Genomic DNA, 11,930 nt, shown 5'->3' with positions numbered 1-11,930 from the left:
TCTGGCCAGAGACATGGAGCTTGCACCACCCTATGCCAGATAGCTCTGTCTTGCTGAGAACTCCTTGTAAAGAACCTGGATTTTTACCCTGAGAATATCTCCATCCAAATGAGATATTGCACATTCCAGTCACCCAGCTTTGGACTATTTCTATCTGCTCAATTACCCTCTCTCCCCCCTGCAATACAACTACCTCTCCTCAGATTCCTACCTCCTACAACCTCCAGATTAAGAAGTCTCTGTATTCTGAAGCAACATTTCTGAACATCTATCTGTGAGTAAATTATCTGTGATTTATTCAATAAAAGAGACTTCATAAAATTAATAGAGACTTCAGGTGATTTCATGTGCCAGGGTTATACTTCACGGCATTGAGCTTCATGTAACAAAGCCTCAGAGAACAGAGCAGAGCCAACAAGGAGTTTTTGCCTGCTTCTTTCCCAGAAATCCTTTTGTGTAAATCCAGAGCTCTGCTCTGTTTCCCTACATACTTCCTCATGTATAGCATTCATTGGGAGGTTGCTCTTATCAATGCTCCTCTCCTCACTTTGCACTTTCCATCTTGGGGCACTGTATGTCTGAAACAGACCTCTGGAATGAATTAAGTTTGTCATAGTACTTTCTCTGACCTTATTGAAATCCAGTCTAAAACCTCGCGTAATGAGGCTGTTTTTAAGTATCACCTCTGCCATCCCTGTTAGCCTTGTTGATTTTAACTAGTTTTCTCTAACAAATACATTTCTTTTGGCTCTTGTTTGCTTTGCACGTGTGACTTGAGTAGACCATAAGCCCCGTAGAACAGGACTTCCTCTTCTGTGTAACTGTATAGCATTGCATATATCTAATAGCATGTTGCTTATAGTCTATCTACAGCACCAAGATCAGACCTAGGAAGTAGTATCAGATGTTTCAGCAGTCAGTACCCTTGAGGAAGAGACACAAAAATGGGAGCATCTGTAATTTAACACCGTCGGGCAAAGATGTGGTTTCCTACCTAACTCATTTCAATGGCTATGACAATCTACCCCTGAAAGTTAAACAAAAAACAAGACAGTATGATCTTAGGCAATAGTGTCACCTGGCACTACAATTTGCCCAACTCCAGTTAAAACAACAAGCAGATGGCCATTCTTAGCCATAAAAAAAAAAAAAAGCTGATTTTAGGATGTTTCAAGATGGTGGGAGTTAAGCCAAGAGAGGTACTCTTCCACTTGAAAGAAAATAATTAAGACCATCCTAAAATCCTACCCTCGAAGGAAGGGGCAAGCAAAGCACTGAAAGAACCCCAGGATGACATGCACAAAGAGGAGTTTCTTGGGGATATTTCAATGTTCCTTTTCTCCTGAAACACTGCAGTCGACCCAAAGGTTACAATAGAAGTATTCTTGCTCTCTACAGGAGGGGTTATATAGAAGGTTCTCACTTGCTGTGTTGTGGGGGTTACAATAGAAGGACTCGTTTTCTCTGTTATGAATCTCTTATATTTCCATGCTCATCACCATGATTATTTCTTCCATATTTGTTTATTCACATATCTCTTTATCCTCGGTCCTCTTGGACAGTGTCATTTAAGATAGGTCGCTCAAGAAAGAGTCCATAGGTTTCTTTGGGGGCCCCTTGGAGCTCTAGGATGGTGATGTTATTAGGCAATATAGCGTCAAGGATTGTTCCTGGTACAAACAGTGTCTTCTGGGGACCCCTGGAGGACCAGTAACGCCCAAGGTTAAAACCATTAATCCACAGCTGACCCTGTAAATACAGAAGAGTAGTAAAACATTATTGGAACAGCCAATCATTTTTATTGCATGGCCTAGCCACTACTATGTTTACTTTGATATGGCATACCGTCACCTTCCGTCTCTACTTATCCACCTGCCAGCATCACCACCTACACTTCCCTCCCTCACCTCTTGACATCAATATCATCTCTCCCACGCACTCTGGCATCAGCACCATCTTCCCTACAATCCCTCCCCCTCTCTGGCATTTGCATCATGTTCCCTCCCCTCCACACTAGCACCAGCTTCCCTCCCACCATCAAGAGGAATCAGTCATCTGTGGCTTGCTGTTCTGCCCATTTCCTTCTATTTTTGCTATTTATTTTATTTATTTATTTATTCGCATTTGTATCCCACATTTTCCCATATTTGCGGGCTCAGTGTGGCTTACAATACTTTGAGAATGATGGAAGTACAATTGGTTACAGTACGATTATGGATTACATTGTGATGAGTTATAGAAACAGAGTAAATACAGGATATCATTTGGGAATAGAACATCAGAAGATAACAATGGTGAGTCGAGAGGGGGACAAATAATATCGAGGTAACATCAAGGTTTAACATTCTTATTTTTGGGTAGGGTTTTAAGGGTGGTGAGGATACGGGAGAAGAGACTTCAGGGTGGAGTGTTTTGGTGCGTATCTATTGGTTTGTATGGACTTCATGTGTTTTGATTCTTGCCGTGGATTTTCTCAAACAGATAGGTTTTCAGTAGTTTGCGGAATTCGGTCAGTTTATAGATCGTTTTCAGATTGCGTGGTGGTGTATTCCAGACTTGTGTGCTCTTGTATGCGAAGGTCGATCCGTGCATTGCTTTGTATTTTATTCCTTTGCACTTGGGGAAGTGGAGATTGAGGAAGGTTCGGGTGGATCTTTTTGCGTTTCTGGGTGGTAGGTCTATTAAATCAGACATGTATGCAGGGGCTTCCCCGTGAATGATTTTATGGACTAAAGTGCATACTTTGAAAGTGATGCGTTCCTTGAGTGGTAGCCAGTGTAGTTTCTCCTGTAGGGGTTTTGCACTTTCGTATTTTGGTTTTCCGAAGATGAGTCTGGCTGCTGTATTCTGGGCTGTTTGAAGTTTCCTCAGTATTTGTTCCTTGCATCCTGCATATAATGAGTTGCAATAATCCAAGTGACTGAGTACGAGTGATTGCACTAGACTGCGGAAGACATATCTTGGAAAGAATGGTCTAATTCTTTTCAGTTTCCACATGGAGTAGAACATTTTGTTTTGTTGTGTTGTTCGCATGAGTCTCGAGTGTTAGGTGGCGGTCAATAGTGACTCCAAGGATTTTTAATGTTTCTGAGATTGGCAGATTTATTTTAGGTGTGTTAATGGCAGTAAACTTATTCATGTTGTATTGGGAGGTCAGTATGAGGCATTGAGTTTTTTCTGTGTTCAGTTTCAGCCGGAATGCATCTGCCCAGGTGTTCATGATGTGTAGACTTTGGTTGATTTCGTTAGAGATTTCACTAATGTCTTTTTTGAATGGAATGTATATCGTTACATCATCGGCATATATGTACGGGTTAAGGTTCTGGTTTGTTAGAAGTTTTGCCAGGGGGGTCATCATTAGATTGAAAATAGTTGGAGAGAGGGGGGATCCTTGCGGTACTCCACAATCAGGTGTCCATGCAGCTGACGTAGTTGAGTTTGATGTGACTTGATATGAGCGTAAGGTTAAGAACCCCTTGAACCAGTTTAGGACATTGCCTCCGATGCCAAAATATTCGAGAATGTGTAATAGGATACCGTGATCTACCATATCAAAGGCACTTGACATGTATCTAATAGTGTTATAGAAAAGAGTAAAGAGTAGTAGAAATCAAACACACTGTGGCATCTTCTCTTAAGAGACTCAGTGATCCCCATGTGATTCTGACTTCAAAAGGAAGCTGCAGGTAAGGACCTGCTCACTGACATCCCCTACTGGTGGAAGTCCACAGAGCAAACAGGAGCAGGGAGAAGAGACCACAAAACTGCACTATTCTCTGTGGGGATGTCTGTACTAAAGACAGATCCAGGTTGTCAGGAATAAGCTGGACCCCTTCCTTGATTTCTTCCCCATTCTCTCTTAAAGTGGGCTGATTAATATGCAGGCAGTAAGTAAAAGGAAATGTGTACTATGCGACTGCATTGCTTAACAAGGGCCAGATTTATGTATTACTGAGACCTGGATGGTGTATCGCTCACACAATGTGCTGAGGGGTATGAGTGTATTAATAAACATAGACGCTTTTATTTATTTGAAACGCAGCCATCGATGCGGTTTGCAATATTAATAAAAGTAATTAAAAAAACTGAACAGTTTACACAATAATTAAAGTAATAAAGAAGTGATGGGGTAGCTTTTGTCTACCGTTGTCTTTCCAGGTTTTCACAGGTCTTGCTAAAAGATCTTTCACCTACTGAATATTTATTCAATGAGTCTAAAATGCTTTCTGGAATTTACATTAATTTGGTGCACTTACTGTCCACTAGATATATTAGCTGAAAATGTGTATTCATTGACTGAGTTTCTTTGAATTATGAGAAGTTATTGGTTTTAGGGAATTTTAATAGACCTCTTGGTCCTAAGAAAAATACCTTGCAAATGTTATTTATGGACAACCTTGGTTTTGGTCAAATGGCTAATTCTATACATCAGCAAGGAAATATTTTAGATTTGGTTTTTGTGTCCCAAGCTTTATTTTCCAGTTGGATTTCGACTACATATGCTATATGACCTGGTCTGAACATTATTTCATCCATTTCTTTTTTCAAAACTGAGGCAAATGTGCACAGTGTTGCTATAAAAGGAAAGAAGAGCAAGAAAGTTGGTTTAAAAAAAAAAGCATCTATCTGAAATAGATTTAAATGATGTTATAGTTCCTTAATTGCCCATGTTATTGAATTTTGAATTGTATAAATGACATGACAGATGGTTTGAATTTTTAAAAGATGCTGCTGAAGTTGTAAGTTCTTCTGTTCCCAGAAACAAATGGTATCTCTTGAGGGGCTAATTGCATCAGAACGCAAAAGGCGTAAAAATCCATCTCGGGAGCTTAAGAGGCAAATGCAGAGCCCTGAATAAGTTTTATTCAGGGATTCTATGAAGTAAAAAGTAGAATTATATCAATAACCGATTGGCTGAGGCCAAAATCGTTCACATTCTGACATCTCCTTCAAGCTCATATTTCCACAAGGGGATGCATAGAGATGCAATGATTGAGGCAGACACTCATTCTGGCCTGTCTAGGGAGCATTGGTCTCAATTTTAAGCAGTCACAGATATGATGGTTGCTAAACATCTTCAAAGTTTGCACTCTTCAGAAATAGTGCTTGATTTGATTCCTTTTCCACTTGTAATTCAATGTAGCAAAGAATTTTTACTGTTCGTGGCTTATTTGGTTAATCTGTCTCTCCTGAGTGATAATGTCCCTGACAAATTAAAAGAACACTCCATAACCTTATGTGAAAATATAGGTTAGATGAACGCCATGTTTGTTATGTTACAAAATGGAGGAAAAGGGCCTCCTAAATTGCCAGTGTTGCTTCAATGCTTTCACACAACCTTAGTCACCACCAAGACTTACAATCATCATTGGCCAAAAAGCTTCCTTTTATACATGGTCACTTTATTATAACATCTTTTAGTAGTTGTATAGTGCATCAAGCATAGTTCCTAGAACCTTTTTAAAAATCGGCATCACATTAGCCACCCTCCAGCCTTCAGGTACTATGGATGATTTTAATGACAGGTTACTTATTACTAACAGCAGATCAGCAATTTCATGCTTGAGTTCTTTGAGTACACTTGGATGTTTGCTTCTTGTACTATACCCAACATTCCACTAAAGATTAGATCCAAAATAGCTCCTGTTGGTTCCTGGACCAGTTGCTCCAAGAGGCAGTCATTAATTTCATCTAGCAATTTTACGACCCTAGCCTGTCCTCTTGGGTCCTGTGTGTGGCAGGGAGCATTTCTGAAAATGTTAACCTGGAGGTTCTGGGTTTGAGTTTTCCTACCTAAGAGCCTAAATTTGGCTTCCAGAACTTCCCGCCCACATTTTCCTATGACATTGCAAGCTCCTCCCCAGTACTGTCTAGAATCTTGGTGATGCATGAGGTCTGCCACCTTCACACCAGGCAGGCAAGTGACCAAGCAGTCCTCAGTTCCACCAGCCACCCAGCTATCTATATGCTTGATGATCAGATTTCCAACTTCAACTGGTATCCTAACCCTTCCCTCCTGGGTAGAAGCTCCTGGAGACACATCCTCGGTGCAAGAGTATATTGCATCCCCTGGAGGCAGGTCTTGGCTTCAGGATCACTTCCTGCCTCTCCACAGTGATGCTCTCCCTTCAGGAGACCTTTCTTCTACACGGCAGCACAGAGGTTGCCAGACTGGGGTGGGACTTCTCTACTGTATCCCTGTAGGCTGCCTCTATAAATTTCTCTGCCTCAAGTGTGCCTAGTCTGCTATGGAGTGCACACTTGCGACTTCAGAAACAATCAAACACGTGATTGCTGGACTGCTGCCTGCAGATTATTATTGGTGATTTCTTAATTAAGTTACTAGTGGAGTAGGAATATGTAAACTAAAGTCCCCTAAGATTTTAAGATACCCGCAAACGAGCCTTCTCCTTAGTAGCCCCCACGCTCTGGAATGCAGTCCCTGAAAGGCTTCGCTTAACACAAGACTATATCTACTTCAGGAAGCAGGTGCAAGCTTGGCTCTTTAACCAGGCCTTTAACGGAAGAAGTAAATGACACCAGCTGCACATACTATAGCAGGACATGTGTATCCAATCCTACCCTAGCTAACGTTCATGCACCTTTCTGACTTTGTTTGCAACTTTCTTTAAACTAGTCCCTTATTTTCTTACTCCTGTTTATCTATCTTATCTATCTATATTTTCCTTCTTTGCTTACGCCCTATGCTGTCTATTAAAATGTTTTATTGTGTATTGTGTTGACATAATGTAGCATGCTATGCCATACTTTGTATAGTTGTTTGAATATGTTTAGTGCTGTAATTGTTTCTTGCTTTGACTTATTCTTGCTGTACTCCTTGAGTGAATTTCTTTAAAAAGGCAGTAAACAAATATGCAAGGTGAAGAAATAGCAGCACGGTTATGGATCAAGGGATGTTGTTAAAGGTGAAGGCTGACCAAACTAACAGACCAGACTGTAGTTAGAATGGTATGTGCACGGGAGTTCAGGAAATAGAACATGAGGTAATAGACAACGTAGCAGGGAGTTTCTGGCTGTAGAACACAAGAGAAAAAGATGATGAGTGAAGAGAATGACGTAATCTCTTATGAAAAGGCTTTGTGTAGAAACAGTATATAAGTGGAGTGGAGGAGTGGCCTAGTGGTTAGGGTGGTGGACTTTGGTCCTGGGGAACTGAGTTCAATTCCCACTTCAGGCACAGGCAGCTCCTTGTGACTCTGAGCAAGTCACTTAACCCTCCATTGCCCCAGGTACAAATAAGTACCTGTAAGCCGCATTGAGCCTGCCATGAGTGGGAAAGCATGGGGTACAAATGTAACAAAAAGAAAAAAAGTAGCAGCATGATTAGTAAATGTTAGACAGTTCTCAGCCAATACTTTTGTATAAGCAGAACTGTACTCCTATGAGAAAATTTATTTTAATTCTGTATACTCTATTGGTAAGTTAATAAATTACTTTTCTCATATGTGGCCTTGGTCTTTTATCATTCCAATCTTTTCCCGGGATATGTATGATTATTGGGATGGTGGTAAAAAGACCTAAATCTTTCATAAGATCAGAACTTCAAGCACACTTACTATTACTACTTATCATTATGCAGCGCTGTACACTTGAACATGAACAGACAGTCCCTGCTCGACAGAGCTTACAATCTAAATAGGACAGACAAAAGATAAGGGAATATTAAAGTGAGGATGATAAAATAAGGGTTCTGAACAAAGTGAATAAGGGTTAGGAGTTAAAAACAGCATCAAAAAGGTGGGCTTTTAGCTTAGATTTGAAGACGGCCAGAGATGGAACTTGACGTACCGGCTCAGGAAGTCTATTCCAGGCATATGGTACACTTATCTTGTACTCCTGACAGGGACCCATTTCACCCAAAGCTTTATCAAGGAAGTGTGCCCAGAAATGATTCAGCATTCTGTCACCTTCATCTTCAATGCCGTTTGAATTGCATTGGTTGCTAGTTTCTGCCAGAAGCTGCTGTGCCTGGTTTACAAGGCCTTTTGCATGGGTGATCCAAAATATCTTTCCAACAAATTAAGTAAACTGTACCAGCGCCTACTGCAATCTCAGTCTTGTTTGTTTCAGCTTCCTTTGCTTAATTCTGTTAAACTGACTTCCACAAGAAGCAGAACCTTTTGCTATATGGGACTCTTTGCCAGAAGACGATGATAGTATTACCAGCTATATTGGCTTTTGTAAAGCCCTAAAAACCTGGACTTTTGAGAATACCTTTGGTTGTTCTTAATTCCTTTTTAATGTATTGAATTACTGTAAACATGTCTTATGATTATGCGAACAGTTTTATTATAAATTGCTTTAAAACCCTGCTGTTGTATGTGGCATATCAAATGAATAAATCAAATCAACAGGGCTGTCTTGGAGAATTTAAAATCAAAACACCATAAATGGAATGGGGTAAACCCAAGACCAGTGGTGTGCTGGAGCCGGCTCACACCGGCTCGCAAGAGCCGGTTGTTAAATTTTCTTCCGGCTTGTGAGCCGGTTGTTGCAAATAGCGAGCCGGCACTGGCTCTCCGCCCTCCCTCCCTCCGGATCCGCTTCACCGCCCGCTTGTTCTTTAAATTCTTCGCTTCCAGCGCTGAGTCGCCGACTGTCCTGAGTCCTCCCTTGCCGATTTGCGCTTTATAAATGGCCGCCGAGACTTCCAGAGGCGGCCTCACGAGACTTCGGCTGAAGTCTCGGCGGCCATTTGAAGCGCGAATCGGCAAGGGAGGACTCAGGACAGTCGGCGACTCGGCACTGGAAGCGAAGAATTTAAAAAAACAAGCGGACGGTGAGTGACCGGATCGGGAGGGAGGAAGGAGAAGAAGAATTCACAAAACAACTCGGGAGGGGGTGGCAGGGGGGAAAAAGAGAGTCGTTGCTGAGCATGGGTGGATGGAGGGGGTCGCTGGACATGGGTGCATGCAGGGCAGAGGGTCACTGCTGGACATGGGTGCATGCAGGGCAGGGGAAAGGAGGGTCACTGCTGGACATGGGTGCATGCAGGGGAGAGGAGGGTCACTGCTAGACATCTGGGTGCATGCAGGGCAGGGCAGAGGAGGGTCGCTGGGTATGGGTGCATGCAGGGCAGGGGAGAGAAGGGTACACTGCTGGACATGGGTGCATGCAGGGCAGGCAAAAGGAGGGTCACTGCTGGACATGGGTGCATGCAGGGGAGAGAAGGGTCACTGCTGGACATCTGGGTGCATGCAGGGCAGGGCAGAGGAGGGTCGCTGGGTATGGGTGCATGCAGGGGAGAGGAGGGTCACTGCTAGACATCTGGGTGCATGCAGGGCAGGGCAGAGGAGGGTCGCTGGGTATGGGTGCATGCAGGGCAGGGGAGAGGAGGGTCACTGCTGGACATGGGTGCATGCAGGGCAGGGGAGAGAGAAGAAATGCTGGACATGGATGGAGGGGAGAGAAGAGTGAGGAAGGAGATGAGATGAGGGGAAAGGAAGAGAGGAGAAAAACTGCACATGGATGAAGAAAATAGGCAGAAGCTGAGGACCAGAAATGAAGAAGAAAGGAGGAAAGAAAGAAATGGAAAGGAAGCCCTGGAAACGGAGTTAAGAGGACAGATAGCAGCAGAATCGGATACTGGGCCAGCATGATCAGAAAAACAGTCACCAGACAACAAAGGTAGAAAAAAAATCATTTTATTTTCATTATAGTGTTTGGAATATGTTCACTTTGAGAATCAGGTGCTCAACATTAAAAGTTTATATTTATTTACTTATTTATGGCATTTTATCCCACATTAAACATGAATTAGATTGGAACCTGGGATCATTTAATTTTTTTTCCTGGAGAGAGTAATGCATTGCCCCCCTCCCCCGCTATAGCCAGCTCTGCAATTTGGGGGGGGGGGGGGGGCGCTGAGGTGGACCAGGGAGAGAGCCTGTTGTTAAAAATTTTACCAGCACACCACTGCCCAAGACTATCCCATCCCTAACATAAGGCAGTCTAGAAATTATACCCCCCTCCTCCCTGGTTTTTCATCACCGAAAGAGTTAAATCCATAATGATCCTGGAGATATGTCATACATTTCCTCATTTCACCTCAGAATTTAAGCCCCTTCACTATTCTTTCACTATCAGGAGCATCCCCCAATTTCCTGAGGATCTTCTCTTGCCTCCCCCACCTTTAACGCTCCTCCTGAGTTGCATGTCAGGATTTGATCCTAACTTTTCTATTTTGTTGTCCTTACCTTACTCCAGCCTGGCAGCTTGAGGTAAGTATCTCGAGGAAAGCCTGGCACGAGGAAAGTCCCTGAGTAGAAGGCTGGAACTGTGCTATTAACACCCTTCTTTTTTGGATGCCTCATGTGCTGCCACTTTTCAGGCCAACCAGCAGAGATTAAAGTATCGATGTTCAACGAGTACATCTCCCAGTTATTCAGTATATAGGAACCTAAAGTGATATTGTCAACCAGACCCTGGAAAAAGAGACAGAAAGGAAACAGCAGTTCAGCCCACACATTTGGTAAGAGGAGGGACAAGGAAAAAGACGAGCAGTAGAACAAAAAAAACCAGACTAACCTACAGTGAAAGATGTAGGATAGGAAGTATCCCCTCTGCTACTGTCACTTTTGCTAGATGCACACAACCCTTCTCTTCTCTAAATGGTATCAGACTACCACATGCACCCTGCAAGCTATCCATGGCTCTTTCCTCATTCTTTCTTCAGTGAAGCCTGAACAAACGCTTTTGTTGTGTATTTCTACTACTACTACTACTTGCACTACCATCTTAGCCAGGGTTTGCTAAACCTGTCCTGGGGATACCCCATACCCAATTAGGTTTTCAGGATCTCTATAGTAAATAATTCATTTATGTATATTGGAAACCCAGTATACGCAAATTTATACCATCTCATGAACAACAACACCGGTCATCATAACCAACACTGACATCCCATCTGCAGACAATCTTGCCAAATATTTTAATGAAAAAATTGTCAACCTATGCAAAACTCTACCTCAGGACAACACGGACATAGAAAACTTCATGAATGGGCTAGACCCAACCCCCGGTGAATACCCTGCAGGCCGAACATGGTCAAATTTCGCCCTCCTCAGTGCCGACACAGTCACCCAGGCGATTAAATGATACTCCAACAGCCACTGTCAATTGGACACCTGCCCCAGCTACCTAATACAATCTGCCCCCCACCGCTTCATAACAGATCTCACATCCCATTTAAGCTTCATGCTTCAGCAGGGTATTTTTCCTAAAGATAAAAGCAACATCCTGCTCACCCCAATACCAAAAGACACCAAGAAAAAAAACAAACGATATCACTAACTACCGCCCAGTGGCATCTATCCCATTAGCAGTCAAACTAATGGAAGGACTGGTGACCAAACACCTCAATGACTACATAAACAAATTCACTATACTACATGAGTCACAATCAAGATTTCGACCCCTACACAGCACTGAAACAGTACTACTTACTCTCCTAACTAAATTCAAGCAACAGATAGCCATAGGCAAAAGCATTCTCTTCCTCCAATTTGACGTCAAGTGCATTTGACATGGATAACCATAACATACTACTAAGACTCTTAGATTACTTCGGAATCGGTGGTAACACTCTCATTTGGCTCAAGGGTTTTTTAACCACCAGAACATACCAAGTGAAATCAAGCACAAACATATTGTCACCCTGGAAACCAGATTGCGGAGTACCGCAAGGAGCACCACTATCACCGATCCTTTTCAACCTCATGATGGTCCCACTAGCCAAGGCCTTAGCCACCCAAGGCCTTAACCCATTTATCTACGCTGATGACGTTACACTATACATCCCCTACAAACATAATCTGACAGAAATCACCAATGAAATCAAGCTCAGCCTAGACATCATGAACTCATGGGCAAATGCATTCCAACTAAAACTCAATACTGACAAAACACAC

The 11,930-nt window shown here is 42.6% G+C and overlaps 1 protein-coding gene across 2 annotated transcripts in view; it reads right to left on the bottom strand.

Annotated features, from left to right (window-relative positions):
* Window positions 1-273: 273 nt before the first annotated feature.
* The window catches only part of GLB1L (galactosidase beta 1 like), a 194,939-nt gene continuing 183,282 nt past the window's right edge, over window positions 274-11,930 (bottom strand). For both annotated transcript variants that reach the window (XM_030208753.1, XM_030208752.1), the window contains exons 18-19: window positions 10,218-10,445; window positions 274-1,749 (exon numbers count right to left, since the gene is read on the bottom strand). In XM_030208753.1, coding sequence (XP_030064613.1) covers window positions 1,540-1,749; window positions 10,218-10,445 — 438 coding nt within the window. In that variant the 3' untranslated portion in view covers window positions 274-1,539. The remainder of the gene's footprint in view (window positions 1,750-10,217; window positions 10,446-11,930) is intronic.

Source organism: Microcaecilia unicolor, chromosome 7 (assembly GCF_901765095.1).
Source record: "Microcaecilia unicolor chromosome 7, aMicUni1.1, whole genome shotgun sequence".
NCBI lineage: Eukaryota > Metazoa > Chordata > Amphibia > Gymnophiona > Siphonopidae > Microcaecilia > Microcaecilia unicolor.
Note: the sequence above shows the minus strand (reverse complement) of the source record. Positions and strands in the feature narration are given on the sequence as shown.